This window comes from Vombatus ursinus, unplaced genomic scaffold (genome assembly GCF_900497805.2).
Source record: "Vombatus ursinus unplaced genomic scaffold, bare-nosed wombat genome assembly UNPS02007822.1, whole genome shotgun sequence".
NCBI lineage: Eukaryota > Metazoa > Chordata > Mammalia > Diprotodontia > Vombatidae > Vombatus > Vombatus ursinus.
In genome coordinates, this window is record NW_020947600.1 from 104,760 (window position 1) to 123,146 (window position 18,387).

Here is an 18,387-nt window from a genome sequence, read left to right on the forward strand (position 1 = left end):
TCCCCCATATGTGCTTTCTGTTGTGCCTTTGTTCTTGCTAGTTCCTATAACTGGCATGCCCATTTCAACTCTCCCACTGACCCTATTTCCACATGTTTACACTGTCCATTCTTTAAGAAGGATCTCAAATGTCTTCTCCTTCATGAAACCCTCTTTGATACCCTTTGTCAGGAAAAGATTATAATGTACCTTTTCCTGCTTCATGTCTCAACTAGTATTTGGTTTACACCTTTTTCATATACTTTTCACACACTATTTTGGATTTATAGGCTCCTAGGATCAAAGATTTCAGCCAAAAGGGACCTTACAGGTTACTTAGTCCAAAATTCCATTGCACTGATGAGGGAACTGAAACCCAGAAAGATTAAATCACTTGCTCATGGTCACATAAGTAGCCAATGGCAGAACCAGAATTTGAACTCAGGTCTGCTGACTTCCAGCCTAGCACTCTTTCCTCTGCTGCCATTTGTGTCTGTGTCATATAGCCCTGACAAATCATGAACTCTGAGGTCAAGTGACTTATTTATTTCTGCATTTTCCCCAATACAGTGCTTTTCACTTAAAACATGTTAATTGATATTTAAATATATCTGAAATTATTTCCTCATGGGATTGCATTAAGAAAATAGACATACTTTCTCAAAGAAAGAAACTTAACCTCTGAAACACCAACAAGTCATAATCAGGTACATTTATACATTTAGAGTAAAATTTATAATTTTTCTAATAAAAATATTAGTCATCCTCATTGCCAGAATAAGAATGTAGCAAAAATTCTAAACACATATATTCCAGAAAAAGCAAAATTAGATGTATGATGGATGATCTTATTCCCTTGGTGATAATATGTATGCAGGGGAGTTAAATAATATTCCAGGAAACACAAGGAAAACCAAACTCCTGTGATTTAAATTCCTGATTCTCCTGGCTGTACAGACTTAGCAGGTACTTTCTTGTTGAACTGTAGATTTAATGCAAGGTCCTAGTCTTTCCATTTATGTATTTTTGTGCTTCTCCTCATGCATTGCTGTATTTGTCCTTATATAAAGTTTAAGTTTAAAGTTTATACTCCGTTCATTGTGACATCTAATTTTACAAATTCAATTTTTGCCCTTTATTTTCATTCTCCATGAATCATTGGTTGATATGGAAGGCCTATAATGAAATGAGGTCACTTCTGGGCTATAGAGAATTAGCTATTTTCCCATGTAGACATGCTTTTTTCCACACCTCTGAGTCTCTCACTGTGTCTCCATCTACTTTTTCTATCTATATAGAAAATATGGACACATACTTCCACACATATCTAAATTATTTTCTAATTCTGTTTCAGAATAAACATGGATATGCCTAATGGGACACCTAGAAACTCATATTCTAAAACACAAATGGATGCTAGAAAGCTTAGGAATTGCTTTTCACCCAAAGGAATATTGTAGAAAGTAGGGTAATGAAGGGGTTGGGATGAGAGTTGAGTTTTTTGCATCAAATAATCAAGAATTGGAGATATAAGGAATATAGAATACTTGCCTTGAAATCTGGGGTGATCTTGGAGGAGCCGGAAAAGCTTCTGTACTTTTCTACTGCATTTTCCATGGGTCCTCTAATATTTTCCAAATATTGAAACTTTAGTATTTTTCTAATTTTTTCCCTTCAAAACACAAACATGACGTTGGTAGGTTTCTTGCATGAGCTTTTTTTCTAAGTCTGAAATAAGCCCTATTTTTGAGGCCATGCATATTCCCAGGAAATGGTGGGAAATTCCAAATATGGGTTAAAAAGTGCCTTTTGTCAGAGCCACCGGATTGGTTCTTACATCCAAGTGAGTGGGTTCACATTTACTAATTCCTCTCAAAGCCAGGATGATATAATGAGAGGCTTAGATAAGGTACAAACCAGGGTCAGGCTGAATTTCCAGAAGGTGCTGGACAAGCAGTGGACATAACTATCTCCTATGGTAATGGAAACAACACTATGGAAACCAGCACTGGTCACTGTTATGTAAGCAGATATCAGCCTAAGAGTGGGGTGGTGTCTGACGTACCCTAGCCTGCAATTTCTGGTTGTTCATTGTGCTTGCTATATGTAAGTCATCATGCTAGCTGCTATGAATACAAAGGAGAAAACACAAAACCCTTCCTATGTTCAAGGACCTTACATCCTACTATGAGGTTACATACATATAATATATGCTTAAAGTAACTGAAAGTAATTTTTTGGGGGAAGGTGGTAGAGAGCATTAACAGTTAGGGGGAAATCAAGAAAATCCCTTGAACTAAACCTAGACAGAACCTAGAGATTACAAAAGGTAGAGATGAAAGTGGAGAACATCCCCAGGAGACAGCCCAAACAAAATAATGAAAACAGGAGACAGAATGCCGCATCCAGTGAGCAACAAGAAGACCACTTTGGTCAGAATGTAGATTGCATGAGGGAGAGTAATGTGACAGAAGGCTTGAAAGGTAGACATGGGGCCTGATTGTGAGGGGCTTTAAATACCAAAGGAGTTTTTTTTGAGATGCAATAGCTTCTTGAGTAGTGCCATGACGTGTTCAGACCTTGTAACTACTATGAATTCTGGGTCACTATTTTGGGTCCTATTTAGTTTCTGGGGTTTTAAGGTTTGAGGATTTCTTGAATGTAGTTTTTCCCTCTACCTCTTTTTACATCTAAGCATGGTATGGTGGAAAAAGTAATTAGATACCAGGGAGACAAGCATGGAAGAGGGAAAAAGAGTACTTTATTGGGAGTCAGAAAACCTGGGTTTGGATCCTGTCTCTGTCACTTACTACCTGTTCTATCTTGGGCAAGTCATGTAACCTTTCTAGGTCTCAGTTTCCTCATCTTTAAAATGGAATTGGACTAGATGGGCTTTAAGGTCCCTTCTACCTCTAAACCTTTTATTCTGTGGTTTGTGTAATTAAAACCATTTAGTGGTTATGTGACTTTGGTCAAATCACTTTACCTTTCTGAGAACAGGAATCCTCATTTGTGTAGTTGGGCTGGGGACCCCTTCTCTGCCCAGTTTATAGTACTAATACAAAAATCAAATGAAGCTAGGGAGGAGAAGACTGTAATCTGTAAAGTATTCTCAAATGAAAGACATTGATATCATCTAAGATTTTTGTCCTTCAGGTGTCTTTGAAACGAAGAGAAAAGCACTTCTGTGGAGGAACTATCATCTCTGCCCAGTGGGTGATCACAGCCGCTCACTGTGTCTTGCATAAGTAAGAATGGACAGTCAAATGGTTGGAGGTCAGCTGGTATTTCCCCTTTGTCATGTAATTCATGGCAGAAATAGAGTACTTTTATGTTCAGAGTTGGAGGCAGGATAACTAATGGGACTCTCGAATTAGTTATAGGGCACATTATAATCTCCACACTTGGATAGAGGAGGAGTTCCCTCTGGCACTAGTCTAGATCCCTGCACTAATATTTAATTAGTACTGGTTAATGGCAGCTCTGTGGATGCTTATTCCCTTGTTTTCCTTAAACTACATTTCTTCTCTATAGGGATATGAAAACTTTTCTGAACGTTACTGCAGGAGAACATGATATGAATGTGGTAGAGCAAGGAGAGCAGACCCTTTCTGTGGATACTATCGTCAGACACCCATATTTCACACTCAGAAAACCAATGAACTACGACATTGCCCTCTTGAAGATGAATGGCACATTCAAGTTTGGTAACCATCAGAGGCCAGAGAGAATCCAGGCTTCCATCTCCTTAGCTCCCCTGGGTCAGGCCAGCTTGTTCTCTGACAGTCAAGATCATGAGTACTTCATCTGTGAAGCCTGATCTAATTTTAGGTCTGGCTCTGACCTGAAGGTTGGGTAAAGACATTTTCTGAGCAATGGTCATTATCATTGCTGATAATTCTTCTCCATTGCAGTCCCATGTTTATAGAAGGTAAAGGAGAAGAGATCAAGGCTTTCCTTGATTCTAGTGTTTCTCTGGGACAGGAGTGGGGAATCTATGACCTCAAGGCCACATGTGGCCCTCTAGATACTCAAGTGCAGCCGTTTGACTGAATCCAAACTTCACTGAACAAATTCCCTTAATGAAAGGATTTGTTCTGTAAAACTTGGACTCAATCAAAAGGCTGTGCCCAACGACCTACAAGGAAGGCCACATGTGGCCTCAAGGCTGCAGGTTCCCCACCCCTGCCTAGGAGATGCTTCCCCTGTCACTCTGATGATAATTAAGGACTTGGGAAGGATGCTTGCCAAAAGGAGTATCAGAACAAACAAATTTAAGGGTCAAAGCAAATCTAAGAGGCCCTGACTACTCATAAAGATATAGCTGTATTTGTGTATCCTGCCAGGAAGTCTGAGGCCTGCGTATCTTCTCTAGGCTTGGACAAGTTCCTCTTTTCATTTCCTACAGGCCGATTTGTTGGGCCCGTATGCCTTCCCAAACAGGGGGAAACTTTTGAGCCAGGATTCATTTGCACCACTGCAGGCTGGGGTCGTCTGGAAGAGAGTAAGCAGCCCCCGTCTCCTCCCACTGGATCCACCAACAACTCAATACAACAAGCACTTGAACCTGAGCCCTGGGAACCTGGGTCTGGCAATCTCTATGTGAAAGAGACTAGTGGACTCCACGCTCCATTACATTTCCCTATTGGTTTGTTTTCCTAGATGGCCACCTCCCTCAGGTCTTGCATCAAGTGGACTTGCCCATTCTGACCCAGAGGAAGTGTGCAGCTATGCTGTTAACTTTAAAGAGGCCTATCAAGGGCAACACACTTCTCTGTGCTGGCTTTCCAGATGGGGGAAAGGATGCATGTCAGGTTGGTAGGGGAAAGCAGAGCCTGATTTGATAATTGGCTGAATTCTCAATCTGGTTTATTTTCCTGTGTGAGGGATGGATTCACCAATTCTTCATGATGACTCTGGAGGGCAGAAGGGCTGGAACTGGCAGCTGGTGAGTCTAGTGGGTTAAAGCAGAGCTAGAAAAGATAAGTCAAAAGCACATTTGGACTGTTGATTTGATCTTTTTCTCTCAGGTATCAAGTGGTGGGAGCTAAGAGGGATTACTCAGCTATAGGATAAGATAGCTACAGGTTACTTATTTCTCCTCTCACAAATGAAGAATGGCCAATTCTCTTATTTGATGACTGACTTATTCCGTTTATGGACTAGCCTGGCCAATGCCTGCTCTTCTCCTTGCCTCCTGTTGACAAGTCAACAAACATTTATTAGGTACCTAATATGGCCAGCTCTAGTCCTAAACACTGAGCCAGTAACCTTCATGTGATTTTCTTATTTCTTGAGCTTCAGTCATGGGATCTGGGAGGGGAGAAATAGAGAAACTTTACTTAGGGAGATTAATGCCTTCCTGATTACTGAAGAAACAACTAGAGAGAAAAGAGGGAGAAAGCGTAGGCTATAATAAGTTTTGAAGACAATTTGGGTACTTCATTTATCTAGACCAGGGGTAAGTAACCTGTGGCCTTCTAAATCCTTAAGTGTGGCCTTTTGACTGAATCCAAATTTGTTCTGTAACAAATATTGTTCTGTAAAATTCGGATTCAGTCAAAAGCTGCACTTAAAGATTTAGAAGGCCCCATGTGGCCTTAAGGCCACAGGTTCCCCACCCAGATCTAGACTAGTCCCATTTCCCTGAACTCATTTAACCCAGAGTTGAAGCAGGCTTCTTGTTTATTTTCATAGAAGTCCCAAGTCAAGGAGTGGAAGAAGTTCTGCTGGGTACTGATGCTGACATTGATGCCAACAGAGTTTCTCTTCCTATAGGGCGATTCAGGGGGCTCCCTGATGTGCAGGAATAAGCATGGGGCCTGGACTCTGGCTGGTGTGACTTCCTGGGGGATGGGATGTGCTCGCAGCTGGAGGCACAACTGTCAGAAAATCGCCAGTTACAGAGGAACTCCAGGGGTCTTTACAGACCTGACCAAAGTGCTTCCCTGGGTTCACAACACTATTGAAATTGGTAATAAAGCCAATGTCTTGTAGAGACTCAAGTTGTAGTGACTCTTTTCATAGGGGCAAAGAGTTTGTGGGGTTGGAGGTTGAGACCTAGAGAAATCAGAGGAAAGGCAGGTTCAAGCTTACGCTTTTGTGTCTCACAGAGCATATGAGAATTATTTATTCTCAATACGTCCTTCCAGAATAAAATGTATTTAATTCAGAGTTTCAATGGAAAATTAATACAATAATTTAGCAATTATTTTTAAAGTCCTGTAATTAGGAATACATTGATTTCCGATGTTATATTGTACCATCATCTTCAATTAAGTTAGCAAGATCCTTTGCAAGAAAATGAGGTGGTTGCACTAGAAATTTCTTAGGTCTCTCCTGTTCTAACATTCTATAACTATATGTGTATGTCACAACTAAAGTCTGTGAATTAGCTACATTATCTGTTGATGATCCTTTGATCTACCTTTTCTTCCTTTGGCTTCAGAGACACTACAGTTTTTTGGTTTTCTAGATACCTCTCTAGTCACTCTTTCTTGGTTTCCTTTGCTGGATCATCATCCTCTTCCTCACCATTTAGTTTAGGTGTTTTCTAAGAATCTGTTTCTCACCTTCTTATCTTCTATCTATACTTTCACTGATGATCTCATCTACTCCCACCACTTCAAATAGCACATCTATACAGATGACTGTCAAATCTACCTAAGTGGTTCTGATCTTTCTTCAGAGTTACATTCAGTCTTGCACCTCCAAGTGCCATGAGACATTGCCACCTAGATATCCTACTGCCAAATAAAACTGAACATACTTCAAACCTAATTCGCTATCTTTCTCCTTCAAAACAGATTTTCTTTATTATTTCTGTCCATGGCAGCATCTCCCATTCTTCTAATCTTGCTGTTACCTTAACTCTTCCCTTTCCCTTGCTTCCCACATTTAATTAGTTACTACATTCTGTCTATCTATCTAGGGTGGGGTGAATAATCAAAAGAACACTTTACTCCTGGACACAGTATTTAGAGGGTGTCAACAGCACAGCCTTTCAATACTGTAGAAACAACAGAGTTTAGCATTTATCAAGATTAGATAAAATAGAATTTACTGGATGGTAGGCTAGTGTAAGAACTTCCATTACTGTTCTCCCCCCTCACCAGGTTAGCTACTCAAGCAGTAGCCCCATCATGATGTGTTGGAGTCTCTACCTTTCCTTTCATGAGACTGTGTTCTTTCTTCCTTAAACAGAGGGCATCCTGTATGTTGCTTGCCATTGGTATGGCTTATAGCTCTTGTTCCATTATGGCATTCTTAGTCATGGCTTTGCCATCAATTCTGTATCCCTTCTATTTGTTCTCTCTCTTTTGATTGCCACCTCATTACCTCGCATTTGGAATTTTAAGATAACTGTCTTATAGTTGTCCATCCCCACTCTCCTCCTCTTCAATCCATCCTTCACACTGCTTTTAGAATAATCTTTTTTAAAAAATTCCTAGATCTGAGCATATTTTTCCTGTTCAAAAATCTCCAGTGACTCCCTCTTTCTTCATGAGGAAAGTTTAGACGTCTTTATCTGTCATTCAAGGGCCTCCGCCACTCAACATCACCCTATCTTTCCTATCTTATTTCCTAAAACTCCCTTCCAAATAATATAATCTAGTCCAACTGGCTTGGAGGCAACATGGCATGATAGATGGGTTATTGAATTTGAATTCAGGAAGGCATAGGCTTATATCTCATCCCAAACACTAGTTGTATGGGCCTGTATTACTTAACCTTTCTCTCCCTCAGTTTCCTCATATGAAAAACAAGGGGGCTGGACTTGATACTTATGGTTCCTACTAACTTGAAATCTCTGATCCTACAACAATTCTCTACCCTTCCCCTCCCCACTATAGAGTTTATCTTAACATCTTTGTGTCTTTGTTCAGGCTGTTCCTAGTTCCAAGAATGCTCATCCCTTCCCACCTTTGCCCATTTTACTCTTACCTATCTTTTAAAGTCCAACTCAAATATTACTTCATCTAGGAAGCTTTCCGAGGGACCCAAAATACCTTTCTAGAAAAGAAATCAGAAACCAGAAACCAGTCAGACATAACGTGTTTTTATCTGCCTGTGGTGATGGTCAAATAACAATAAAAGACCATTTATAGAGTTTTAGAAAATGCCTTATATTCATTATCTCATTTTAACCTCACAAAGGCTTTGTGACATTGCCACAGAGATGTTAGATGACTTACTTAAGGTAACATAGTAAACAAGAAATCTGAAATTAGAACTTATTCCTTGAAATACATTCTCTTTCTTCAATATGTGCTTCTGTCAACTTGACATTTGAGGAACATACATTGAAAGGTCAATTTTAGTACCACAGTTCTTGGAAAGGTATAGTTTGGATACCCATGGCAAGAGGTTGGGTGGGTCAAAAGATATAGCATGGTGTGGTGGAGAGAGTACTGGATTTAAAGTTGGACAGGGGGTTCAAATCCCAGTTTTGTTACCTGTGAGACCTTGGGCAAGTCCCTTGACCTCACTAAGCCTCAGTTTCCTCATTCATAAAATGGGACCCCTTCTAGCTTGAAATCTATGCTTCCATGATCCTGTGACAATTCTCTATGTGTAGTATCCATTTCACAGGACCGTTGTGAAGCTTAAATGAGATAATGAACAAAGATCTCTTTGTATATTTAAAGTACTTTATAAATATGTTATTATTAAATTGTAAAGTATTATATAAAATGCATGATTATTATTTGTAACTTGTATAAATAAATGCAAGTTATGATTATCTAAGACTATTGGATGGATTGGGGCAGGATTTCAATAAATATAATGTTAAAAGGCTTTCTCTTTCTTCACCCAGGGCAGAGGATGAAAAGTTCTGTGGGTAAGCAACAGCTCACTGATGAAGTAGAAAGAATGCTGGATTTTTACTCTGAGGACCTGAATTCAGATCTATGCCCAGACACAATACCTGTGTAACAGTTGGCTTTTCATTTAACCTGCCTGGGTCTTGGTTTTGTCATCTGCAAAATGAGCAGGGTTGGACTAGCTAATCTCTGAGGTGCCTTCCAGTTCTAAATCTATGACCCTATGAAACACTAAGCTCATTTATATTTCTGAATATCAGGGGAGAGTCCTCTCGTAACTGAACAGGTGTCTGTTTCTAGTTCCAGTAAGTATCAGGTCTGGATGAGAGGATGACCTCCATTATCACATGTGAAAGATGAAATGAGTTAAGAGGTAGATAGAAAAGATTTATTATGAAGGCATCACGTACAGTTGCTTCTCATGTTCATCTTGGTCTCTACCAGGTGGCCCCTGCAGGACTTGGCATTACCTGCAGCCAACAGGAACTAAGCTTCACTGCCCTTGTTTCTCTCACTTGGCATCAGGCCCTAGTCAGATGCAAAGACTCCCCACGCAGTCTTACCTAGGACACACAATGTCACCAGCAACACAAACCCAGAGCCCATAGCTACAACCAGACTGGTTTGTTTACTTTTTTTTGTTCAAGTAATGCTACTTATCACTGGCTCTTCTTTGCTTCCTTTCCAAGCCCTGTGCAGTGACCAAGATGGCCAGCTTTCAGGGCCTGAGGGGCAGCTCCGTTTCCCAAGACATCCCCAGCAGTTCTATGGAAGTGATGAGTGAGTAAGCACCATTCAGTTGTTCCCTTTCCCAAGTCCAGCTGCATCATCACCTGCACTTGCTATTTAGAAACCAAAATGTTTATTCACTCTGTGTGTCTGTAGGTTGTGTGTCTGGACTGTACATGTCATAGGGCAGATGCACATCTGGCTCAATTTTTCCCACTTGGATGTGGAATTTGAGGAGTTCTGTCGCCAGGATTCACTGTCTGTATACTCATTAGAAGACAGGCTCATTGGTAAGTGGTTTTCCATTGCACTACCATGAAGAAACCAATGCCTAATGGCGGTGAGGGAGAAGGGTTAGACTCGGTGGTGTTCAGAAGCCTCTGATGGCTTATGGTGTTAACAATGGATTGGCTTATGAGCACTGCATTTCTGTATATTTGCACCATATCTTTAAGCTTTTTTTTCATGCTGAAAAGTGAGGAACTGCTTGGGGAAACTGGGAAGAGTAGGGAAGCTGAGACTTTCTGAATTTAAAAGTTCAGGTTTTCTGATTCCAAAATCTAGGCTTAGCAAGGATGTTATCAGGATAGTTATGACAATAAAACATCAGATGTGCTTTGATTTGTCAAGGACTGGTATTTATGCTGGCTATCACATAAAATCTCCTATAGGACAGCCAGATGAGGGTTATTATGGTTTCAGCCTGCCCCAGGAATTTTGATCCAGGAACCTAGTTTTCAACCTCCTTTTTGGTTGTGTTGCTCTGGATGTGGATTCAGGGGACCTGGATTTGAATCATGGCTGTGTCCTTAACTACCTGTGTGACCTTTTAAGCTTTGCTGGACCTCAGTTTCCTCATTTGTAAAATAAAGGGATGGAACTAGATGGAACTGTCCATCTCTAAATTTCTGGTCCTATAATCCATTGTAACTGACTGATCCAGCCTTGGTAACTCACCTACCTTCCTCGAGTGTGGAGAGAAATACTGACTAGCCATTGCAAAGTGCTTTAGTAATGGAAAGAGATGTGGCTGGTGTTGGAAGTAGGAATGAATCCAGGAAAGGAGACCAAATACCCAGATGGTTGAGGTACTGCATGTAAACAATTCCTCTTTAGATCTTCAATGAACTGAGGAAGTACCTTTGTTTTTCCTCACTAGATTTTGAACTGAGACTCTTTGATGATATGTTGCAGGGAAGTTCTGTGGTGTGGTTGTCCCTTCACCAATCTTCATTAGCTCCAGTTCAGTAAGGCTGAAGTTTGTCTCCGATGCTACAGAGTATGGCACTGGATTTGCACTCACCTACAAAGCTCTTAAACCAAAGCATTCTCCTGGTAAAGTAATGTACTTCACTTTGCTATTTTGTGGCTCTGGTGAAAAACTGGGGCTACAGGGTCTTGGGTGTAGGACTGTCTTAACATTGAGCACTGCAGCTAGGTGGTGCCATAGTGCATAGAGTGCTGGGTCTGGAGTCAGGAAGACATGAGTTCAAATCAAGCCTCAGACACTTACTGGCTGTATGACCTTGGGCAAGTCACTTAACCCTGTTTGCCTGTTTCCTCATCTGTAAAAATAAGCTGGAGAAGGAAATGGCAAACCACTGTAGAATCTTGGCCAAGGAAATCTCAAAATCAGGTCATGAAGAGTCAGACATGACCAAGATGACTGAACAATAACAGGGAACACGGTGGTGAAGGTAAATGGGACACATTTATGTCTCCAGCCTTGATTGTTAAACAGAGCATGGAAATCAACTTAATTTTGTGGCAGGCAAGGGGGTACATTGGACACTGAATACATCTCTCTTTCTTTGTCCTGATGACCATTCTGATAAGAAACTATGCATACCAAAATGATGGCAGCCCTTGCAGATTGTGATGGGATGTTAAAGATTTAATGCAATCTCATTTGCTCTCAAATGAAACTTCATATGTGATTAGATGGAGAAAAAACTTTTGCCTTTGGTTTTTATTTTAGATTTTGGTTGTATTGCCATAACTGTCCTTTTTGAAGAAGGGATAATACAAAGTTTGCACTATCCAGATGTCTATACAAATCTGATTAGTTGTCGTTGGATTATTCATGCTCCAGAAGACCACATTATTAAGGTATTGCCTGTATAGATAGGCTCATAATTACTGCCTAGAACAGCTAGTGCTCAGTTAAAAGTTACCTATTTCCTACACAAGATGACAAAAACATTTGTTTTCTTTCAAGGTAAGGATCATTGTTCTGTCTACTAAATGGTACGATTGGGTTACTGGGCTCATGCTCGGCAGCTTTTAGTCCCTTCTGCGATGGGAGTCACTGAGAAACTCAGAAACAACCACAAATACACGTCTTGAATCATCAGTGCATATGATGACCATAGTTCTCATTAAGGTTTGAGATTTTCACAAAGTCTGAAACATACCATTTTACACCTGTTTGGCATAGCCAGCTAGTATGGATACCATGAAGTCAGTTCATATGAATGGCACCACCCTTCTCTTATCCCAGCCTCTTCAGTAATTTTAGAGTAGAGGAAAGGTTTCATGACTAATCCAAGTATAAAATCCTGTTAGGACCTGCTAGGATCTGAGTGTGTTTATGGAAGGCAAGGCTGCAGTAATTATGTTTTGTATTTAAAAAGTGGCAGTGTCTATAACTGCCTCAGATAAAACCTCTGATTTGCCCTGGGTTCTTCACTGCAGAACTACTCTGACTTCCTCAGCTCCTATTGGCCTTGGTTCTTTTCCCCCCTATAGCTTGTACTCCCTGAGAGGGAGCAGCGCGTAGTGGGTACAGAGCTGGCTCAGAGCCAGAAAGACCTCTGATCAAGTCCTACTCCTGACATATGCTGGCTTTGTCACTCTGGGAAAGTCTTTTAAATTCTCAGGGTTCTAGGCAACTGTCTATAGTCTAACAATATACATTGCAGAGAATGTGTTCATCTGCATTAGTAGAAAAGATTCCCTCCCCAGGAGTTCCCTATATAAAAGAAAGCACAGGTTTAATCCTGAGCACTTACTAGATCCCCATGGTTTTAGGTAGTCAATTAGTCCATAAATGCCAGAGGATTTCCAAGAGTTGGATTCATCTTAGTCTTTGATTTGCTCCGGTAATTAGCCCTCCATCTTATTTGAGATGCCACACAACATAAAGACCCAGGTCTTTATCCTCTATCCCACTGGCTGCTACCACATCTGGAATTTAATGGCTGGATCTCTAGTTAAGCCTTTACATCCCAAGCACCTTTGGGAAATGGCACACAGGAGGCCCTTCCTATTCCCATTTTGGAGTTTCCTGCTTGGTTCACCCAACTGGCTCAGCAGACTTACCTTGATAAGGTCAGGATTGTGAGTGGGAAGGGCCATGGTGAGTGGTTTGTGTCTGCAAAGCTAATTTCATCTATTTGACTGTAGAGACAGCAGTGATGATCTCCTTTTTCAGTTTTTTTTTTGGTCAGTACATTCCACCAATCAATTGGGTTAGCAAGCTCCTTTTCTAAAATGAACAATGTCACGGGCACAGAAGGTTAAGACTTATTCACATTTGATAGGATCTTAAATTTGGAAGGGCCTTAGGGATTACCTAGTGTAATTCCTTTGCTTTCCAGATAAAGGAATTGAAACCAAAAGAGATTAAATGTTTTTCCCCCCAAAAGTCACACAGTAAGTATCAGAGTAGAGATTGGAACCTAAGTTTTTTACTTCAAAACCTCATTGCACTATGACATACTCCTAAGTGGTTAAGCATATCCCAAACTTCCTCCATCAAATCTGGTCTGTAGAAAACTTACACATTTTACCTTTCAAAGAGAATTTTTAGGAGTGTCTATATGGGACCAATATCACATTTAATTCTGAGAATTTTATGCCCAGATGAATTCTCATCCATTTTGAGCTATATTCCAAACAAGATAGCTATTGAAAAGGACCAAGTATACTGGAAAGGGCACTGGATTTAGAGGTAGTGGACCTCAGTCCAACCCTGTCTCAATTACTTACTACTAGCGTCACTTTGGGCAAGTCATTTCACTTCTCCAAGGCCCATTTTCATCATCTGAGAAATGAGAAGGTTAGAACTCTGAGGGCCTTTCCAACTCTAAATTTATAGTCTTATAATGGAATACTCCATGATGGGAGAGAACATGCCTTATTTATCTATATATCTCTCAGCACCTAGTAGACTGCTCTTCACATAGCAGACTAATAAATATTTAGTATTATTGAAGGAGGGAGGGAAGGAGAGACATTTTCACTTCAGATTTGATCGGGGCTACAAAATGACAGACTGAACAGGAAAGAGACAATATGACTGGGAGATAATATGAATGGACATTTATATTGAACTTTAAGATGCTTTCTTCATAACAACTCTGTGAGATAAGTATTGAAACTACTCTTGTCCCCATTTTATAGTTAAGGACATTGGATGTTTTAGGGGTTAAGTTACTTTTTTGACATCACACAATTTGGATACAGCTCTCTTCGGCCTCCAACTTGAACATTCTTTTTGCTATATCCCCTTGCTTCTTTCCAAGAAGATTGAGAAGAGATGGCATGATAAGATTAAAGAGGATCAGAAAGGAATGATGGAAGGTGGCAAAGACAAACTTAGAAGATATTTTGCCTCTCAACTCTGTTTCCTTTCTTTCTCCCAGATATAAAGTACTTGAATATAGTCTAATTCCCTTATTTTATATGACATGAAACTAACTCTTGATTTGACTGTGTAAGGGCAATACCAATTAGTTATTTCAATGAATTGTTTACAATTTTGCCTAATTACCGTAACCGTGTTAACAGCTATGGACGTCATTATACATGCATCAGATCAGCTTCCTTGTAAATTGTTTTGATTGACACGAAAGCTCTTTTCATGTACTTTCTGCTTTGTGGTTTTATTGCTATTTTATTTACTTTGTATTTGGGGGCTGACATCCTATAAGAATCAGAATGAACACTAGTCTAACTATCCCTCTACCCCAGTCATCTTCTTTTGGGCAGAATCCAACATATTAATGTATCTTCTAAAATGTAATATCGGAACTGATTACAATAATGCAGATGTGGTTTGACTAATGAAGCCTCTCTAGGGGAGGCTATGGAGTTAAGGTTAAGGAAAAATTTTTTGAGTACTGCAAGGACATTACCAGACCTTTGAATTAGGAAAGTTATTTTGGCATATATAAGAGATGGTTTGGAGAGGAGGTGAGACTAGAGGCAAAGAGACCAATTATGAGGCTCTTGTAACCATTGAGGCAAGAGATGATGAGGACCTCAACTAGACTGGTTGCTGTGGGAATGGAGAGAAGGGGATATATATTAAGAGCCATTATGGTGTTAGATTAGATACATCTCCAAAACTTACTGGATGTTGGGGGTAAGTGAAGGAGAGGGAAAGGTCAAAGATAACTCCAAAGTTTTGAACTCTAGAGACTAGGGGGACTACCATTAACAGAATCAGAGAAATTAGTTGGAGTGACAAGCTTTGTAGAGGAGATAGTGAGTTCAATTTTGGTCATAGTGAATTTGAAGTGAGTGTTGAAAGTGTGGGAATTTGGAACTCATTGACATAGAGCAGATTATCAAAGCTGTGGAAGTGGATGGAAGCTTTCTTATGTTGGGCTTTAATTCCTTATTAATGATGTTCTGACTTTTGTAGTTTGAAGATTGTTACATTTGATGGAGAATATCAGAGCAAAATAGGAGTGAAAGAGTTTTGCTTTCCTTCTTTAATCTACTAGCATAATCTTTCTAGGTAATGGTACTGTTCTTTCTGGTTTGATTTTATTTTTTCAAATGTAGCTTAAAAATAATTTTCAGCATCTCTATTATGTTTTGCAAGCCTTTCTGCTTAAAGGCAATGAGATTAATTCATGAGGGTTTTAATCTAGGGCAAGGATCTTGCCTTTTTCAGTGTTCTCTGCAAAGTTAGAAAGCTGAAAAATATAGATTGTTGACAAAATTCATACAACTTTCAGTCCCCAGATGATTTATTTGATTGCCTGACTGGGAAGGAGATTTCCCAGACAGTTGAATTTTGTGTAATCAATTATCTAAAGGTTCACTTCCTCATCACACCCTCTTTAGTAAAAGCACCAAACTCAGTAAGTAATTAAAATGATTATATCTTTAGCTAGAAAGCAATTGTTTAAAAATACAAATAACAAATAAAATTTAAAGCAATAGAGAAACATTTGGTAATTAACCATGCCTCCTGTTACAAGAGACAACAGAATAGAAGGGAGAAATAATTTATTTTTGTTCCAAAAGCTTTTCTGAGTAGGCACTATTCAGCTATACCTTGCTGGATTCTCTTAATAAACTGGTTGGTGATTCAGGGAAAGGAACATGCTTCACCTATTATAAGGTTTTGAGTCACAGTCAGTCCTCCATCTACTGCTGATGCTGTCTCCACTCCCTGTCTACAATTCTCTGCAGAGAGATAAAAAACCTGCTACTGTAATTCAGAGCTCTGCTTTCCATTTTCAGTACCATGATACCTTCATCTCTTCTTGAGTTGGGAGGAAACAGAACTCCTAGGATATACTACAAAATTAAGCAATTTAGGCCCCCTTAGAAGGCAGCTAGTTCAAATCTTTCTAGAATGGCTGTTGTATTCAGTGTTAGCTTTTCTGATACCACTTTTACAATTCTTTGCCACTTTTTAATTTTGGTTCTTCTTTACTTTATCTTGTCTTCTTTCTTTTCTACATGTTCTTTTAAAATCTTAGCTTATTAGAGAGCTCCTGTGTGGTCACATTTGTTCCTTTAGATGTCTCCCATTTTCTTTCTCATTGAGACAATTTGTTATTGTATCATCAGAAGTTCAGTTTTAAGGGCTCCCATCTCTTTTCAGTCAATTTGATAGGATGTCCAGGAAGGAGGCTTCTGGATCTGCCAAGAAATAGCAACTCATATTCAGCAGAATATTAAGGAAGAATCCTGTAGGAAATAGATCATCCTGCTGTTGTAATCCTATCAGGATAGTTCTCCAGTTTCCAATTTACCCCTTGCTTTTCATTCACCGCTCCCGGTATTGGATCACTTGCTTACTTCTACTCTATCCCTCATTTTTTCTTCTGGGCTCCTCTTCCCTTAACTTTACTGAAGAATGGGAACATGGTTTTCCAGTATCTTTATCTCTTTTGTCGTACAAGTGTTTTTGGGAGGCAGTAACAATGTGGCATCACTGAAATTGGATTAGAGTTTAACTTATATTTAATTTTCATTTTATTGTTGTATTTATATCTTGTTCTCTTGATTGTGCTTATTTGCTCTGCATCAGTTCACATGAATCTTCTTCCTTTTCTATATTCCTCATATCCATTATTTCTTACTGTACTAAAAGATTCTATTACATTTATGTCATAGTGTCCACCCCCACCCCACTCAAATCCACATTTGATGATTATCTACCTTGTATTTAGTTCTTTATTAGCACAAAGGGGACTGCTGTGAATATTTGCTATGTATATTGGGCCTCTATTTTTGTCTTTGACTTCTTTAGGATATATACCCAGGTGAAGGAGCATTGCATCAAAGGGAATGAATGGTTTGGCCCCATCTTTTTTTCTGCATAGTTCTGGATTGAAATCTAGACTTTGGACCATTTCACCACTGAGTCACTATACATCAGTGCATTTGTCTTCTTATAGATTTCCAACATTGACTATTCTTCTTTTCATCTTTTCTACTATGCACGGAGTGAGGTGGAACCTCAGTGTGTATGTGTGTGTGTGTGTGTGTGTGTGTGTGTGAATGAGTGTGTAAATACCCATATACATATATATTACTATTTGTGATTTGGAACATGTTTTTGTATGGTTGAATATTGTTTATAATGTTTATGAAAACTATTCATATTCTGTTATTACTTATCTATTGGTAGATGGTTCTTAGTATTTTGGTTGTGTTTTTAGCTGACAACAAAAAATTTCTAAACTGAAATAATTTAGAAAGAAGTTTATTAAGTCATCCAAGAGAGGGGAAAGCCAAAAAAGGGTGGCCCACTTCCCTCCCCCTCTCAGTGTCTGTAATTTACACATTATATAGGATTTAAACAAAGGAACAAGGAAACAGTACCTGGTAGGCCAACATGGAGGCAATTTTCAGATAAAACATGGGTTGCTTGAGATATGTAGTGGGAGAAAACACTTCATATTCTTTGCATTAATCTTTAGATCTGACTGGGTTTCTGGTCAGTATAACCCAGGTTCCAAGTTAAGCAGTAAACATATCTGGTCTCTAAGCAACAGGTCTAGTTTTCCAGCCACTCAGGGCTAGGTACAGTGCCATAAAGTTTTCCCAGTGTCAATTCCCTTCCAACTGATATGTAGAGGAGAAGAGTGCTAATAATTGGCACAAGATGGTGGTGGTGTCTCAAGTTTCAAGAAAGTCTCAAGTAGAAGATAGCTCTTTCACTGTGTTTTGAAGGAAGCTATGAATTCTCTGAGGCAGAGGTGATGCATTTATGACAGAGATACCACTTAGGCAAAGACACAGAGAAAAGAGATGGAATTGTTTGTATTAGAAACAACCAGCAAGTTTGTTCAGGGACAATGTATGAAAGAGAGTAAAATGAAATAATAGAACAAAGGTGAGAGTTTGATTGATGATGGTTTTAAATGCTAGGTAATGAAGTGGGTAAGACATCTTAAATTATAGTGAGGAAACCGAGTCTTAGAATAGTTGAGTAGAACTGTGAGTGACTTAGCTATTCTCAGTAGTACAATGATCCAAGACAACCCCAAAGGACTCAACATGCTATCTGCCTCCAGAGAAAGAACTGATACTGTCTGAAAACAGACTGAAGCATACGATCTTCCTTCCTTCCTTCCTTCCTTCCTTCCTTCCTTCCTTCCTT

At 39.5% G+C, this 18,387-nt stretch overlaps 1 protein-coding gene across 1 annotated transcript in view; it reads left to right on the plus strand.

Annotated features, from left to right (window-relative positions):
• The window catches only part of LOC114034000 (ovochymase-2-like), a 51,238-nt gene that overhangs the window by 3,528 nt on the left and 29,323 nt on the right, over positions 1-18,387 (plus strand). The window contains exons 3-12 of the mRNA XM_027849646.1: positions 3,136-3,227; positions 3,514-3,686; positions 4,388-4,483; positions 4,642-4,793; positions 5,758-5,953; positions 8,798-8,821; positions 9,494-9,584; positions 9,690-9,823; positions 10,728-10,868; positions 11,512-11,642. Of these exons, the coding sequence (XP_027705447.1) occupies positions 3,136-3,227; positions 3,514-3,686; positions 4,388-4,483; positions 4,642-4,793; positions 5,758-5,953; positions 8,798-8,821; positions 9,494-9,584; positions 9,690-9,823; positions 10,728-10,868; positions 11,512-11,642 (1,230 nt within the window). The remainder of the gene's footprint in view (positions 1-3,135; positions 3,228-3,513; positions 3,687-4,387; positions 4,484-4,641; positions 4,794-5,757; positions 5,954-8,797; positions 8,822-9,493; positions 9,585-9,689; positions 9,824-10,727; positions 10,869-11,511; positions 11,643-18,387) is intronic.